Genomic DNA, 17,395 nt, shown 5'->3' on the forward strand with positions numbered 1-17,395 from the left:
GCCTGAAGGTAAGGAGGTGCTGTTCCCCTCACAGCTCCATAGGCAAGCACCATGGTATTGTAGTAGATGCAAGCCTCAACTGGAAGCCAGTGGAGTGTGCGGAGGAGCGGGGTGACATGAGAGAACTTGGGAAGGTTGACACCAGACGGGCTGCAGCGTTCTGGATAAGTTGTAGGGGTTTAATGGCACAGGCAGGGAGCCCAGCCAACAGCGAGTTGCAGTAATCCAGACGGGAGATGACAAGTGCCTGGATTAGGACCTGTGCCGCTTTCTGTGTAAGGTAGGGCCGTACTCTGCGAATGTTGTAGAGCATGACCCTGCAGGATCAGGTCACCGCTTTGATGTTAGCGGAGAACGACAGGGTGTTCTTTGCACTCTGGGAGGAGGGCACAATGGAGTTGTCAACCATGATGGCGAGATCATGGAGCGGGCAGTCCTTCCCGGGAGGAAGAGCAGCGCCGTCTTGCTGAGGTTCAGCTTGAGGTGGTGATCCGACATCCACACTGATATGTCTGCCAGTCATGCAGAGATGCGATTCGCCATCTGGTTATCAGAAGGGGGAAATGAGAAAATGAATTGTGTGTCGTCTGCATAGCAATGATAGGAGAGACCATGTGAGGATATGACAGAGCCAAGTGACTTGGTGTATAGAGAGAATAGGAGAGGGCCTAGAACTGAGCCCTGGGAGACACCAGTGGTGAGAGCACGTGGTGCGGAGACAGATTCTCGCCATGCCACCTGGTAGGAGCGACCTGTCAGGTAGGACGCAATCCAAGAGTGAGCAGTGCCGGAGATGCCCAACTCGGAGAGGGTGGAGAGGAGGATCTGATGGTTCACAGTATCAAAGGCAGCAGATAGGTCTAAAAGGATAAGAGCAGAGGAGAGAGAGTTAGCTTTAGCAGTGCAGAGAGCCTCCGTGACACAGAGAAGAGCAGTCTCAGCTGAATGACCAGTCTTGAAACCTGACTGGTTTGGATCAAGAAGGTCATTTTGAGAGAGATAGCAGGAGAGTTGGCTAGAGACGGCACGCTCAAGAGTTTTGGAGAGAAAAGAAAGAAGGGATACTGGTCTGTAGTTGTTGACATTGGAGGGATCGAGTGTAGGTTTTTTGAGGAGGGGTGCAACTCTCGCTCTCTTGAAGACGGAAGGGACATGGCCAGCGGTCAAGGATGAGTTGATGAGCGAGGTGAGGTAAAGGAGAAGGTCTCCGGAAATGGTCTGGAGAAGAGAGGAGGGTATAGAGTCAAGTGGGCAGGTTGTTGGGCGGCCGGCCGTCACAAGTCGCAAGATTTCATCTGGAGAGAGAGGGGAGAAAGAAGTCAAAGCATAGGGTAGGGCAGTGTGAGCAGGACCAGCGGTGTCATTTGACTTAATAAATGAGGATTGGATGTTGTCAACCTTCTTTTCAAAATGGTTGACGAAGTCATCCACAGAGAGGTTATCTTTGGTGTCTTTGTTGCCTCTCTGATCAATGCCCTCCTTGCCTGGTCCGTGAGTTTTGGTGGGCGGCCCTCTCTTGGCAGGTTTGTTGTGGTGCCATATTCTTTCCATTATTTTAATAAAGGATTTAATGGTGCTCCGTGGGATGTTCAAAGTTTCAGATATTTTTTTATAACCCAACCCTGATCTGTACTTCTCCACAACTTTGTCCCTGACCTGTTTGACGAGCTCCTTGGTCTTCATGGTGCTGCTTGCTTGGTGGTGCCCCTTGCTTAGTGGTGTTGCAGACTCTGGGGCCTTTCAGAACAGGTGTGTATATAGACTGAGATCATGTGACAGATCATGTGACACTTAGATTGCACACTTTATTTAAATAATTATGTGACTTCTGAAGGTAATTAGTTGCACCAGATTTTATTTAGGGGCTTCATAGCAAAGGGGGTGAATACATATGCACTCACCACTTTTCCGTTATTTATGTTTTTGAATTTTCTGAAACAAGTTATTTCTTTCATTTCACTTCACCAATTTGGACTATTTTGTGTACAGTGAGGGAAAAAAGTATTTGAGCCCCTGCTGACTTTGTACGTTTGCCCACTGACAAAGAATTGATCCGTCTATAATTTTAATGGTAGTTTATTTGAACAGTGAGAGACAGAATAACAACAAAAAAATCCAGAAAAACACATGTCAAAAATGTTAGAAATTGATTTGCATTTTAATGAGGGAAATAAGTATTTGACCCCTCTGCAAAACATGACTCAGTACTTGGTGGCAAAACCCTTGTTGGCAATCACAGAGGTCAGACGTTTCTTGTAGTTGGCCACCAGGTTTGCACACATCTCAGGAGGGATTTTGTCCCACTCATCTTTGCAGATCTTCTCCAAGTCATTAAGGTTTCGAGGCTGACGTTTGGCAACTCAAACTTTCAGCTCCCTCCACAGATTTTCTATGGGATTAAGGTCTGAAGACTGGCTTGGCCACTCCAGGACCTTCATATGCTTCTTCTTGAGCCACTCCTTTGTTGCCTTGGCCGTGTGTTTTGGGTCATTGTCATGCTGGAATACCCATCCACGACCCATTTTCAATGCCCTGGCTGAGGGAAGGAGGTTCTCACCCAAGATTTGACGGTACATGGCCCCGTCCATCGTCCCATTGATGCGGTAAAGTTGTCCTGTCCCCTTAGCAGAAAAACACCCCCAAAGCATAATGTTTCCACCTCCATGTTTGACGGTGGGGATGTTGTTCTTGGGGTCATAGGCAGCATTCCTCCTCCTCCAAACACGGCGAGTTGAGTTGATGCCAAAGAGCTCCATTTTGGTCTCATCTGACCACAACACTTTTACCCAGTTCTCCTCTGAATCATTTAGATGTTCATTGGCAAACTTCAGACGGGCATGTATATGTGCTTTCTTGAGCAGGGGGACCTTGCGGGCGCTGCAGGATTTCAGTCCTTCATGGCGTAGTGTGTTACCAATTGTTTTCTTGGTGACTATGGTCCCAGTTGCCTTGAGATCATTGACAAGATCCTCCCGTGTAGTTCTGGGCTGATTCCTCACCGTTCTCATGATCATTGCAACTCCACGAGGTGAGATCTTGCATGGAGTCCTAGGCCGCGGGAGATTGACAGTTCTTTAGTGTTTCTTCCATTTGCGAATAATCGCACCAACTGTTGTCACCTTCTCACCAAGCTGCTTGGCGATGGTCTTGTAGCCCATTCCAGCCTTGTGTAGGTCTACAATCTTGTCCCTGACATCCTTGGAGAGCTCTTTGGTCTTGGCCATGGTGGAGAGTTTGGAATCTGATTGATTGTTTGCTTCTGTGGACAGGTGTCTTTTATACAGGTAACAAACTGAGATTAGGAGCACTCCCTTTAAGAGTGTGCTCCTAATCTCAGCTCGTTACCTGTATAAAAGACACCTGAGAGTCAGAAATCTGTCTGCTTGAGAGCGGGTCAAATACTTATTTCCCTCATTAAAATGCAAATCAATTTATAACATTTTTTACATGCGTTTTTCTGGATTTTGTTGTTGTTATTCTGTCTCTCACTGTTCAAATAAACCTACCATTAAAATTATAGACTGATCATTTCTTTGTCAGTGGGCAAACTTACAAAATCAGCAGGGGATCAAATACCTTTTTCCCTCACTGTATGTCTATTACATGAAATCCAAATAAAAATCTATTTAATTTACAAGTTGTAATGCAACAAAATAGGAAAAACGCCAAGGGGGATGAATACTTTTGCAAAGCACTGTAGGTTATAGATGAATACTTTTGCAAAGCACTGTAGGTTATAGGTTGAGACCTTTTGTGAAAGAGCACAGTTAGAAAGATATGTCATATAGAAGCAAACCGGATGGACATCATGAAAATGATCAGAGAGGTTGAGGGTAGAGGAAGTTCAGGAGTAAAAACAAACAAAATATAATTATTGTAAAATTGACTGTGTCCATAAAATGTATATAGTATGTACAGTTGAAGTCGGAGGTTTACATACACCTTAGCCAAATACATTTAAACTCAGTTTTTCACATTTCCTGACATTTAATCCTGGTAATAATTCCGTGTCTTAGGTCAGTTAGGATCGCCACTTTATTTTAAGAATGTGAAATGTCCGAATAATTGCAGAGAGAATGATTTTATTTAAGCTTTTATTTCTTTCATCACATTTCCAGTGGGTCAGAAGTTTACATACACTCAATTAGTATTTGGTAGCATTGCCTTTAAATTGTTTAACTTGGGTGAAACGTTTCGGGTAGCCTTCCACAAGCTTCCCACAATAAGATGGGTGAATTTTGGCCCATTCCTCCTGACAGAGCTGGTGTAACTGAGTCAGGTTTGTAGGCCTCCTTGCTCGCACACGCTTTTTCAGTTCTGCCCACACATTTTCTATAGGATTGAGGTCAGGGCTTTGTGATGGCCACTCCAACACCTTGACTTTGTTGTCCTTAAGCCATTTTGCCACAACTTTGGAAGTATGCTTGGGGTCATTGTCCATTTGGAAGACCCATTTGCGACCAAGCTTTAACTTCCTGACTGATGTCTTGAGATGTTGCTTCAATATATCCACGTAATTTTCCTTCCTCATGATGCCATCTATTTTGTGAAGTGCACCAGTCCCTCCTGCAGCAAAGCACCCCCACAGCATGATGCTGCCTCTCCCGTGCGTCACGGTTGGGATTGTGTTATTTGGCTTGCAAGTACCCCCTTTTTCCTCCAAACATAACGATGGTCATTATGGCCAAACAGTTCTATTTTTGTTTCATCAGACCAGAAGACATTTCTCCAAAAAGTACGATCTTTGTCCCCATGTGCAGTTGCAAACCGTATTCTGGCTTTTTTTTATGGTGGTTTTGGAAGCAGTGGCTTCTTCCTACGAGGTAATTGAGGTAGATATGTACATGAATAAAGTGACTATGCAACAGGATAGGTATTAAACAGTAGCAGCGTATGTGATGAGTCATAAAAAGTTAGTTTGGGTAGCTCTTTGGTGAACTATTTAACTAACAATTTAGCAGTCTTATTTCCTGGGGGTAGAAGCTGTTCAGGGTCCTATTGGGTCCAGACTTGGTGCATCGGTTCCACCTGCCATGCGGTAGCAGAGAGAAGAGCCTATGACTTGGGAGGCTGCAGTCCGTGACAATTTTTTGTCCTTCCTCTGACACCGCCTGGTATAGAGCTCCTGGATGGCAGGGAGCTCGGCCCCAGTGATGTACTGGGCCGTACCCACTACCCTCTGTAGCGCCTTGCAGTCCGATGCCAAGCAGTTGCCATACCAAGCGTTGATGCAGCCAGTTAAGATGCTTTCAATGGTGCAGCTGTATAACTTTTTGAGGATCTGATGGCCCATGCGAAACCTTTTCAGAGGCGTTGTCGTTCCCTCTTCATATCTTTGTTTTGGTGTGTGTTTGGACCATGATAGATCCTTAGTGATGTGGACACTGAGGAACTTGAAGCTCTCGACCCGCTCCACTACAGCCCCATCGATGTGAATGGGGGCGTGCTCGGCCCGCCAGTGGTCAGGGATGGTGGAAGTGAGGAATGAGCGGAGGTCTCCAGAGATGGTCTGGAGAAGGGAGGAGGGAATGGGGTCAAGCAGGCAGGTTGTCGGGCGGCCGGACCTCACTAGTCGCAGGATTTCATTTGGAGAGAGAGGGGAGAAAGAGGTCAAGGCGTAGGGTAGTTCTGTGTGTTGGATCAGTGGACTCAGTAGGCTGAGTGAATGAGGAGCGGATGTCATCAACCTTCTTTTCAAAGTGGTTGACAAAGTCGATGATGGGTCCTCCAAAAGTTTAACTTCCTCCATGCCCGCAGTCCTGTTCTGTAAACTCGCAATGAGTCACTCAGCCACGGGGCAGGAGGGGAGGGCCGAGCCGGCGGGGAGGGAAGGGGACATTGCAAGTCATAGGATGCAGAAGGAGAGGAGAGTAGGGTCAAAGTGGCAGAATCAGGAGACAGGAGGGAGGATTTAGCAGAAGGGGAGATGATAGGATAGAAGAGGAGAGAGGGGGAGAAGATTGCGACGGCGCACTACTATCTGGGTAGGGGCTGAGTGGGTAGGGTTGGAGGAAATGGAGACAGAAAAGGAAACAAAGTAGTGATCAGAGACCTGGAGGGGGGTTGCAGTGAGATTAGTAGGAAAACAGCCTCTAGTAAAGATGAGGTCAAGCGTATTGCCTGTCTTATGAGTAGGAGGGGACAGGGAAAGAGTGATGTCAAAAGAGGCAAGGAGGGGAAAGAAAGAGGTGGAAATAAATTAATTTAAGGCAGACGTTGGGAGGTTGAAGTCGCCCAGTATGAAGAGCGGTGAGCCATGTTTAGGAAATGAGCTTATCAAGGTGTCAAGCTCATTGAGAAACTCTCTAAGGGCACCTGGTGGGCTATAGATGACAACGATGTTAAGCTTGAGTGGACAAGTGACAGTAACAGCATGGAATTCAACAGCATAATCCACCCATCCCTCTATCCCTCCCTCCTTCCAATCCCTCCATCTTCACCTCCATCCGCATGTTCTGTCACTGCCTCCTCTCTTCTGTCATTGCCATGGTGCCTGGGAGGGAAAGGGGGTGGCAATTCTGGTTTTGGGTGGGGGAGGGTTAGGGGTGTGTTTGGGGTTGGACTGGGTTGTGTGTTGAGATTTTGGGGTTGACTTTGGTACGTACGCTGGCGGTTTGCATGTATGAAGTGTCTTTAAGGAGTTTGATGTGAGTTTTTTGGAGGTGATTGGGTGAGGTTTATTGGGGGGTGGGTGAGGCTGACTGGTGCTGAGGCTGGAACAAGACGTTAATAATTATCCCACTGTGGTAACACTACTCTCATCACTGTGTGTGCGTGCGCCTGACCCTGTGTGTGTGCGTGCGTACGTGTGTGTACGCACACACGGGCCTGTCCTAGTGTGTGTGTGTGTCCCAGTCACACTCTAGCGGTGATGAGTGTTATTTGGCAGGGCCCTGTTGGCCAGTGGTCAGACAGCGAGCGGAGGGCTGCTCGACTCCATGCTGCTTCAGCCAAACCACTAATCAGACCACTGGACGGCGGCCATCTAATGTATTCACACACTGATTAAACAGCTTTCAACACATATGCTTTTTATTACCTTTTATTAAAGCAGTTTATGTTAATTTATAACATGACTTAATATCACCATTAACCAGGCCAAGACTATAGAGTTATAAAACTGAGCAGTCATAGAATGGACAAACACTAATGAAAATGTCCCTCTGTGAAACTGCTGTGTAGTCAAACAAACAAGATAAGCAATATGAAGACAATGCCTTTCACTCTACCCACACATGCTAGGGCGTTAGTTTCAGTTTGACGTCAATAAGTATTTCAAATAAATAGGTATTGAACGCTGTTATACAGACAGTATAAACCAAATGAGAAAACATACATTGGACTATTTTACAGATGGTGTAAACTGTAAATGGAATGAAAAAACATTGGCATTGGAATGAGGTATATTGAGAGAATGTACAGTACTCTATATGTTTGAGGTCTAGTTCCAGTAAGCTGTTTTATTTGAGCTCAGCTATAAGATGGAATAATTCCTGAGTTTAAACAGGTGTCAAAGAAAAGCACCGTGGGACAGTGCTGCACAGCCATAAAAATCAGAGAAAGAGGGATAGAATGAAATGGAGAGAATGCGGTAGAGAGAGACGGTAACGTTATGCGCTCTCTTTCTCTCTTTTTCCCTCACACACACACACAAAAGTGAGCGCAAAAAAGACTGCCAATAAACTTTTATAATGCTCTAACCCTGGTCTAGCACTAGCTGTTATAGAAGGCCTGTAAATTCCCCTTTTAAAGTGCTGCTCGATGACAGACAGCCCGTTCTGTCGCTTCTTTGTTTCTCAGAGATAATAACCAGGACTTTACTGCACCGCTCTCTGTCTCTGACTGACTGACTGACTGACTGACAGACAGACAGACAGACAGACAGACAGACTCACCCACTCTCATTCACACATACACTTGTGCATGGCATCGCACGAACATACACATGCATGCACGGTGTTGCGCGCACACACACTTCACGGAAACCACAACTGCCTTTTTGTGAAATTAGCTGAGATCTGTATACCATGTGTGTTAATGTGATATGATACCAATGCTGATCCTCACTGTTCAATCTGACCATCTATAATGAGTAGAGATCTAAACTGTCAAATAAATAAACCTTTTAAACCTGTCATGACCAATTTGCCTTGACCAATGTCTTATTCTTTGATTCAAATATAAGAATTTGATTTTGATTTGATTATGATCTTTAAAACCCCCAAAACATTGAATTATCCCCAGTTGATAGCTGTTGACTCTTAGGTCTCCTCTCACTAAACTACAATGTTTGTACTAAAACTTGACATTTCGAGTAGACTATAAAGTTTGCCCTGAAACTTGACCTCACTAGTCCTGTCTGATGTGGCAGCTGTAGTTTGTGGGCTGGTTGTTTGTTTACAGGCAGGTGTTGCCTACCTACGACAGTCTGGACGAGCCTTCCATCAAACGCATGAGCACCATCTTCACCACCTCCCTCAACATTGTCACCACCTTCTACATCACGGTGAGTGGTGCATGCTGATGATGTCACTTCCTGTCTCGATGTCTTCATCGCATAGTACGTTGTTCTATACTGCATGATGGTTTAGGTGTGTGTGACTTTTGAATTTAGGACTTTGATATTCCCCTCTAACCTCCTCTCATCCTTCCTTCCCTCCTTCCTCCCCTCCTACCTTCCTTCCCTCCTCTCCTCCTCTCTCTAGGTGGGCTTCTTTGGCTACGTCAGTTTCACTGACGACATAGCCGGTAACGTTCTGATGAACTTCCCTTCTAACCTGGTGACAGAGATGATCCGCGTGGGCTTCATGATGTCAGTGGCTGTGGGCTTCCCCATGATGATACTGCCCTGTAGACAGGCCATCAACACCATGCTGTTCGAACAACAGGTGACTTTATACACAAATGCAGGTTAACACACACACAGTAAATAGTGATAAGATATTATCATTCCCTAACCCGGAAGAGATTTACTGTAGAATACTGTTATAATGAATCTTTCTCTCTGTCCTCTTTTCTCTCCTTCCCTCTTTTTCTCCCTCTCAGCAGAAGGATGGGACATTTGCTGCGGGGGGGTACATTCCTCCACTTCGCTTTAAGATGATCACCCTCGCCATTGTCTTCGGAACCATGCTGGGAGGCATCCTCATCCCCAATGGTGTGTGTTTGTGTGTGCGTGCGGGCAGGCGTTCACGTGTGTGTGCGCGCTTGTTCGTGTGTTCTTATGTTTGTATGTCTGCAGGCCTTTAAGGTGCATGTGTTGTTTTATGTGTGTGTTGTAACTCAAGCTTTTTACGACGTGTGTGAATATGAGTTTATGACTCAGTGACTGTCACACTCTAACACACTCCTTAAATCACATCTCTAACTTTTATCTCCTCTGGACGAACAGACAGGAAGATAGCGCTATTATTCTCCCTTCCTCATAGACACACACCCCCTCTGGCTCAAAGACCCCCACAACACACACACACCCCTCTGGCTCAAAGACCCCCACAACACACACACACCCCTCTGGCTCAAAGACCTCCACAACACACACACACCCCTCTGGCTCAAAGACCCCCCGCAACACACACACACCCCCTCTGGCTCAAAGACCCCCACAACACACACACACCCCTCTGGCTCAAAGACCCCACAACACACACACACCCCCTCTGGTTCATAGACCCCCACAACACACACACACACCCCTCTGGTTCATAGACCCCCACAACACACACACACACACCCCTCTGGCTCAAAGACCCCCACAACACACACACCCCCTCTGGCTCAAAGACCCCACAACACACACACATCCCCTCTGGTTCATAGACCCCCACAACACACCCCCTCTGGCTCAAAGACTCCCACAACACACACACACCCCCTCTGGCTCAAAGACCCCATAACACACACACACCCCCTCTGGTTCATAGACCCCCACAACACACACACACCCCCTCTGGCTCAAAGACCCCCACAACACACACACACCCCCTCTGGCTCAAAGACCCCACAACACACACACACCCCCTCTGGTTCATAGACCCCCACAACACACACACACACCCCCTCTGGCTCAAAGACCCCACAACACACACACACCCCCTCTGGTTCATAGACCCCCACAACACACACTTATTCTTTAGCGGTCTCCGTTGTCTGTGTGCTGTAATAATGATCTAGATGTGAAGGTTGGGGTTAGTTTGAATGTTTTATTTATCTTGTGTGGTAAGGCTATTAGTTAGGGTTGTGTTTGGGTAGGGACACACACACACTGCTGTGTTTGGCTGGGGTGTGTGTATCTAATCAGGCTAATAGAGAGGAAGGGGGAGGAGGGACTCCAGGGGGAAACGGACACTAAATCTGAGGGACACAATATAGTCTGGGTCCCCAGGATGAGAGATGGGGCCTGGGCCCAGCGCCCAGACAGACCTGCCCAGGGGAGGGAGGGGTTGGATCGGGAGGAGGATGGCTCTGGTACTGGCTTGAAACACAGGGTCTGGAAGTGAAGCTTGTTCTAGATTAGATTAGGGGGGTGTAGGTTTGTGAATCATTTGGGACTGGGCCATAGGCCAGATGGGTTGGAACATGGTATTTGTATTTATTTTGGATCCCCATTAGCTGCTGCCAAGGCAGCTCTTCCTGGTGTCAGGCAAAATTAAGGCAGTTATACAATTTTTTAAAATTACCATTCATTCATTACAGAATTCACAACACACTGTGTGCCCTCAGGCCCATACTCCACTACCACATATCTCAACACAAAATCCATGTGAACGTGTGTGTATAGTGCGTATGTTATCGTGTGTGTGTGTGTGTATGCATGTGTCTGTGCTTATGTTTGTGTTGCTTCACAGTCCCCGCTGTTCCATAAGGTGTATTTTTCTCTGTTTTTTAAATCTGATTCTACTGCTTGCATCAGTTACCTGATGTGGAATAGAGTTATATGTAGTCATGGCTCAATGTAGTACTGTGCGCCTCCCATAGTCTGTTCTGGACTTGGGGACTGTGAAGAGACCTCTGGTGGCATGTCTTGTGTGGTATGCATGAGGGTGTCTGAGCTGTGTGCTAGTCGTTTAAACAGACAGCTCCCCGCTTTCAACATGTCAATACCTCTCACAAATACAAGTAGTGATGAAGTCAATCTCTCCTCTACTTTGAGCCAGGAGAGATTGACATGCATATTATTAATGTTTGCTCTCTGTGTACATCCAAGGGCCAGCCATGCTGCCCTGTTCTGAGTCAATTGCAATTTTCCTAAGACCCTCTTTGTGGCACCTGACCACACAACTGAACAATAGTCCAGGTGTGACAAAACTAGAGCCTGTAGGACCTGCCTTGTTGATAGTGCTGTTAAGAAAGTAGAGTAGCGCTTTATTATGGACATACTTCTCCCCATCTTAGCTACTGTTGTATCAATATGTTTTGATCATGACAGTTTACAATCCAGGGTTACTCCAAGCAGTTTAGTCACCTGAACTCGCTCAATTTCCACATTATTTATTACAAGATTTAGTTGAGGTTTAGGGTTTAGTGAATGATTTGTCCCAAATGCAATGCTTTTAGTTTTTGAAATATTTAGGACTAACTTATTCCTTGCCACCCATTCTGAAACTAACTGCAGCTCTTTGTTAAGTGTTGCAGTCATTTCAGTTGCTGTAGTAGCTGACGTGTATAGTGTTGAGGCATCTGCATACATTTACACACTTGCTTTACTCAAAGCCAGTGGCATGTCGTTAGTAAAGATTGAAAAAAGGAAGGGGCCTAGACAGCTGCCCTGGGGAATTCCTGATTCTACCTGGATTATGTTGGAGAGGCTTCCATTAAAGAACACCCTCTGTGTTCTGTTAGACAGGTAACTCTTTATACACAATATAGCAGGGGATGTAAAGCCATAACACATACATACATTTTTCCAGCAGCAGACTATGATCGATAATGTCAAAAGCCACACTGAAGTCTAACAAAACAGCCCCCACAATCTTTTTATCATCAATTTCTCTCTGCCAATCATCATTCATTTGTGTAAGTTCTGTGCTTGTTGAATATCTTTCCCTATAAGCGTGCTGAAAGTCTGTTGTCAATTTGTTTACTGTAAAATAGTATTGTACCTGGTCAAACACAATTTTTTCCAAAACTTTATTAAGGGTTGGTAACAGGCTGATTGGTCGGCTATTTGAGTATTTGAGCCAGTAAAGGGGGCTTTACTATTCTTAGGTTGCGGAATGACTTTTGCTTCACTCCAGGCATGAGGGCACACACTTTCTAGTAGGCTTAAATTGAAGATATGATAAATAGGAGTGGCAATATCGTCCGCTATTATCCTCAGTAATTTTCCATCCATGTTGTCAGACCCCGGTGGCTTGTCATTGTTGATAGACAACAATTATTTTTTCACCTCTTCCACACTCACTTTACGGAATTCAAAATTACAATTCTTGTCTTTCATAATTTGGTCAGATATACTTGGATGTGTAGTGTCAGCGTTTTGTTGCTGGCATGTCATGCCAAAGTCAGTTAATCTTGCCAATGAAAAAATTATTAAAGTAGTTGGCAATATCAGTTGGTTTTGTAATGAATGAGCCATCTGATTCAATGAATGATGGAGCTGAGTTTGCCTTTTTTCCCAAAATGTCATTGAAGGTGCTCCAAAGCTTTTTACTATCATTCTTTATATCATTTATCTTTGTTTCATAGTGTAGTTTCTTCTTCTTTTAGTCACATGATTTCTCAATTTGCAATACGTTTGCCAATCGGTTGTGCAGCCAGACTTATTTGCCATTCCTTTTGCCTCATCCCTCTCAACCATACAATTTTTGAATTCCTCATCAAGCTATGGGGATTTAACAGTTTCCTCGTCGTTTTCTGAATGGGTGCATGCTTATTAGTAACTGGGATAAGCAATTTCATAAATGTGTCAAGTGCAACGTCTGTTTACTCCTCATTACACACCACAGACTCCAACAAATATTGTTCACATCAACAACATAGGAATCACTACAAAACTTAATGTATGACCTCTTATACACTATATTAGGCCCAGCCTTTGGAACTTTGGTTTTCCTAGATATGGCTACTATATTGTGATCACTACATCCGATGGATCTGGATACTGCTTTCAAGCACATTTCTGCAGCATTAGTAAAGATGTGATCAATACATGTTGATGATTTCATTCGTGTGGTGTTTGTAACTACCCTGGTAGGTTGACTGATAACCTGAACCAGGTTGCAGGCACTGGTTACAGTTGGAAGCTTTTTATTGAGTGGGCAGCCTGATGAAAGCCAGTCAATATTTAAATCACCCAGAAAATATACCTCTCTGTTGATATCACATACTGACTGTTAGCACTTGGTGGTCTATAGCAGCTTCCCACAAGAATGGGCTTTAGGTGAGGCAGATTAACCTGTAGCCATATTACTTCAACAGTATCTAACATGAGATCCTCTCTAATCTTTACAGGAATGTGGTTCTGAATATAAACAGCAACACCTCCACAACTGGCATTTCTGTCTTTTCTGTAAATATTATAACCTTGTATTGCTACCAGTGTATCATCAAAGGTATTGTGTAAGTGAGTTTCAGAGATAGTCAGAATATGAATGTCATCTGTTACTAGCAAGTTATTAATTTCATGAACCTTGTTTCTTAAGCTACATGTGGAGATTCTGACTTCTGATTGAACAGGAATGCTAAGCCCTGTCCCTGTATGTATGGTGTGGAGGTGCAGGAAGAGGAGAGTGGATGAGAAGGATGAGGACTGTTAGCTTGGCTGATGCACAGACCCACGTGGTACACTGTCAGCTAGAGAATGTCGCTTTAGCCAGGCAAGAGATTGTATGTGTGTGACTAAATGTTTCTCTATGCTCTTATCTCTGTAGTGGAGACCATCCTGGGTCTGACTGGAGCCACCATGGGCTCCCTCATCTGCTTCATCTGCCCTGCCCTCATCTACAGAAAGATACAGAAGAATGGACTCACCGCACAGGTACCACACACACACACACAAACACACTCTAGTCCTACTAACCCCATCACTGACCAACATCCCTCTCTCGCTCTCTCTTTCACTCTAGCTCTCTCTCTCTGGTGGTCCCCTGTAGCTCAGTTGATAGAGCATGGCGCTTGCAACGCCAGGATAGTGTGTTTCGAATCCTGGGACCACCCATAAGTAAAATGTATACACACATGACTAAGTCGCTTTGGATAAAAGCGTCTGCTAAATGGCATATTTTATTATTATATAATCTTTCTCTCTCTCTCCCTCTATAGTTGGTGTTATGGGTGGGGTTAGGCATCCTGCTGGTCAGCACCTTCACCACGCTGTCAATCTCAGCCAGTGACTCCACCCCCAAGCAGGCCCCTCCTCCCCCTGCAGCTGACAAGAGTGCCATCTTTGGAGTCCTTCCTGATGTCCCTGATTTACGGAATGGTACGGACCGTATTACTCTTATAGCCAAAGGCAATGTTCCATCGTCAAGTGAACTTTCCATTCTATTCTGTTCTTTGTTATTCTATTCTAATCAGTTCCAAATCTGCAATGCTGCAAACTCCAAAGGTCAGATTTTGATGTCAGTGTTGGAGAGAGAGGTGCAGAAAAGTGAGAGTATAGAGAGCAAGTTAGAGCCAAAAGGTAAAAGCAATCTTAAAACAAAGAAATATGGAATCGCGGATAAATGGGGGAATATATTGGGTTTTTGACTGACAGACAGTTAGACAGACAGGGGTAGAGGATAACCACTTGATAATATCTAAGAAAAGCAGCGTTTGACATTGATGGAGCCAGAATGATGCCCTTCAAACTCCAGTGGTTTCTCATCTTCCCCTTATCTCCCCCTCTCCTGCTCCCCCTCTCTCCCCCTCTCCTCCTCCCTCTTTCCCCCTCTCTTGGGCAGCTGAAATGCCTGCTAGCTCTTTCCTGTAACAGGGGGATAAGATGGAGGGGGTATGGAGGGAGGGGGTTGAGAGGTACAGACAGAGGAAATGAGGGGAGAGATGAGTGAGACAGGAGGGCGGGGGTTCGGGGGGTTAGGGGCTTGAGGGGTTTGGGTAAGAGGAGAAGAGGGGGATCGTAAAAATGAGAAAGAGCTCCACACATCAGAGCAAGGACAGTTCACACAGCCCCATCCTGCCTTCCATTCTCCTCTTTCTATCTCTCTTTCTTTCTTTATCTCTCTCTCCCGCCCTCTGACTGATAGTCGCCCACTTCCTTCCACACCTGTTTCCTGTTTATTGCAGATTAGTGAGGCCAGTAGAACAGAAGGAAGGGTCTCTCTCTCTCTCTCTCTCTCTCTGTACCCTCTCGTCATTTTCTCTCTATTCTCTCTTAGACTGTACTGTAGCAGGTATTGTATGTCAGCATTAGTGTTGCATCTCTTTATAGTTTAGATCTCTGCTGCCATCTAGTGGATCTCTCACACACGAATATTGGTATATACAGTGCATTCGGACAGTATTCAAACCCCTTGACTTTTTCCACATTTTGTTACGTTACAGCCTTATTCTAAAATTGATTAAATAAATACAAATCCTCATCAATCTACACACGATACCCCATAATGACAAAGCAAAAACAGGTTTTCAGAAATCTTTGCAAATGTATTAAAAATAAAAAACATAAGTATTCAGACCCTTTGCTATGAGACTCGAAATTGAGGTTAGGTGCATCCTGTTTCCATTGATCATCCTTGAGATGTTTCTACAACTTGGAGTCCACCTGTGGTGAATTCAATTGATTGGACATGATTTGGAAAGGCACACTCCTGTTATATATGGTCCCACAGTTGACAGTGCATGAGGTCGAAGGAATTGTCCGTAGAGCTCAGAGACAGGATTGTATCTGGGGAAGGGTACAAAAAACATCTGCAGCATTGAAAGTCCCTAAGAACACAGTGGCCTCCATCATTCTTCAATGGTAGAAATGTGGAACCACCAAGACTCTTCTTAGAGCTGGCCGCCCGGCCAAACTGAGCAATCGGGGGCGAAGGGCCTTGGTCAGGGAGGTGACCAAGAACCCGATGATCACTCTGACAGAGCTCCAGAGTTCCTCTGTGGAGATGGGAAAACCTTCCAGATGGACAACCATCTCTGCAGCACTCTACCAATGGCCAGACGGAAGCCACTCCTCAGTAAAAGGCACATGACAGCCCGCTTGGAGTTTACCAAAAGGCACCTAAAGGACTCTGACCATGAGAAACAAGATTCTCTGGTCTGATGAAACCAAGATTAAACTCTTTGTCCTGAATGCCAAGTGTCACTTCTGGAGGAAACTTGGCACCATCCCTATGGTGAAGCATGGTGGTGGCAGCATCATGCTGTGGGGATGTTTTTCAGCCGCAGGGACTGGGAGACTAGTCAGAATCGAGGGAAAGTTGAACGGAGCAAAGTACAGAAAGATCCTTGACGAAAACCTGCTCCAGAGTGCTCAGGACCTCAGAATGGGGTGAAGGTTCACCTTCCAACAGGACAACGACCCTAAGCACACAGCCAAAACAACGCAGCAGTGGCTTCGGGACAAGTCTCTGAATGTCCTTGAGTGGCCCAGCCAGAGCCCGGATTTGAACCCAATCGAACATCTCTGGAGAGACCTGAAAATAGCTGTGCAGCGACGCTCCCCATCCAACCTGACAGTGCTTGAGAGGACCTGCAGAGAATAATGGGAGAAACTCCCCAAATACAGGTGTAACAAGCTTGTAGCGTCATACCAAAGAAGATTTGAGGCTGTAATCGCTGCCAAAGGTGCTTCAACAAAGTACTGAGTAAAGGATCTGAATATTTATGTAAATGTTATATTTCCGTTTTTTTTTTTTTTATATACATTTGCAAAAAAATCTAAAAACCTGTTTTTGCTTTGTCATTATTGGGTATTGTGTGTAGATTATTTAGGGGGAAAAACTATTTCATCCATTTTAGAATAAGGCTGTAACATAACAATGTGGAAAAAGTCAAGAGGTGTGAATACTTTCTGAATGCACTGTATGTTAAAATTATGTACTGCATTCTCTCTCTCTCTCTCTTTTGTCTCTATCTCTCCATTTCTCCCCCCAATTCTCCCCTCTCTCCCTCCCAGCAGTAGAGAAGCCAGTGGTAGTGAAACCGCCTGAGGTGAAGCCTCTGTTGGTGGAGAGGCCTAAGGCCCCTGCTGCAGTAGAGTCAGTCCATCCAGTAGAGAGACAGCAGGAGCCGGCTGAGCCCCCCCAGATCAAAGGACCTGAACAAGGAGTAGCAGACATGAAAAAGAAGGAGGAGGTACAGCTGGACCGCCCCGACGCAGGTACGGAACCAGGGAGAACCCTTTAGAAACTAGGGAGAACCTTTTAGAACCAGGGAGAACCCGTTAGAACCAGGCAGAATCCACTAGACTAGAACAGACAAGAAAACCAGTAATCTATAGGTTTTTTTAAAG

The 17,395-nt window shown here is 45.4% G+C and overlaps 1 protein-coding gene across 5 annotated transcripts in view; it reads left to right on the plus strand.

The window, feature by feature from the left end:
• The window catches only part of slc38a10 (solute carrier family 38 member 10), a 38,282-nt gene that overhangs the window by 14,670 nt on the left and 6,217 nt on the right, over positions 1 to 17,395 (plus strand). For 4 of the 5 annotated variants that reach the window (XM_041858857.2, XM_041858856.2, XM_041858860.2 and 1 more), the window contains exons 7-12: positions 8,404 to 8,506; positions 8,706 to 8,888; positions 9,046 to 9,157; positions 13,872 to 13,978; positions 14,263 to 14,422; positions 17,060 to 17,263. In XM_041858857.2, coding sequence (XP_041714791.2) covers positions 8,404 to 8,506; positions 8,706 to 8,888; positions 9,046 to 9,157; positions 13,872 to 13,978; positions 14,263 to 14,422; positions 17,060 to 17,263 — 869 coding nt within the window. The remainder of the gene's footprint in view (positions 1 to 8,403; positions 8,507 to 8,705; positions 8,889 to 9,045; positions 9,158 to 13,871; positions 13,979 to 14,262; positions 14,423 to 17,059; positions 17,264 to 17,395) is intronic. The other variant, XM_041858859.2, reaches the window with a different exon arrangement.

Source organism: Coregonus clupeaformis, chromosome 31, assembly GCF_020615455.1.
Source record: "Coregonus clupeaformis isolate EN_2021a chromosome 31, ASM2061545v1, whole genome shotgun sequence".
NCBI classification, from domain to species: Eukaryota; Metazoa; Chordata; class Actinopteri; order Salmoniformes; family Salmonidae; genus Coregonus; species Coregonus clupeaformis.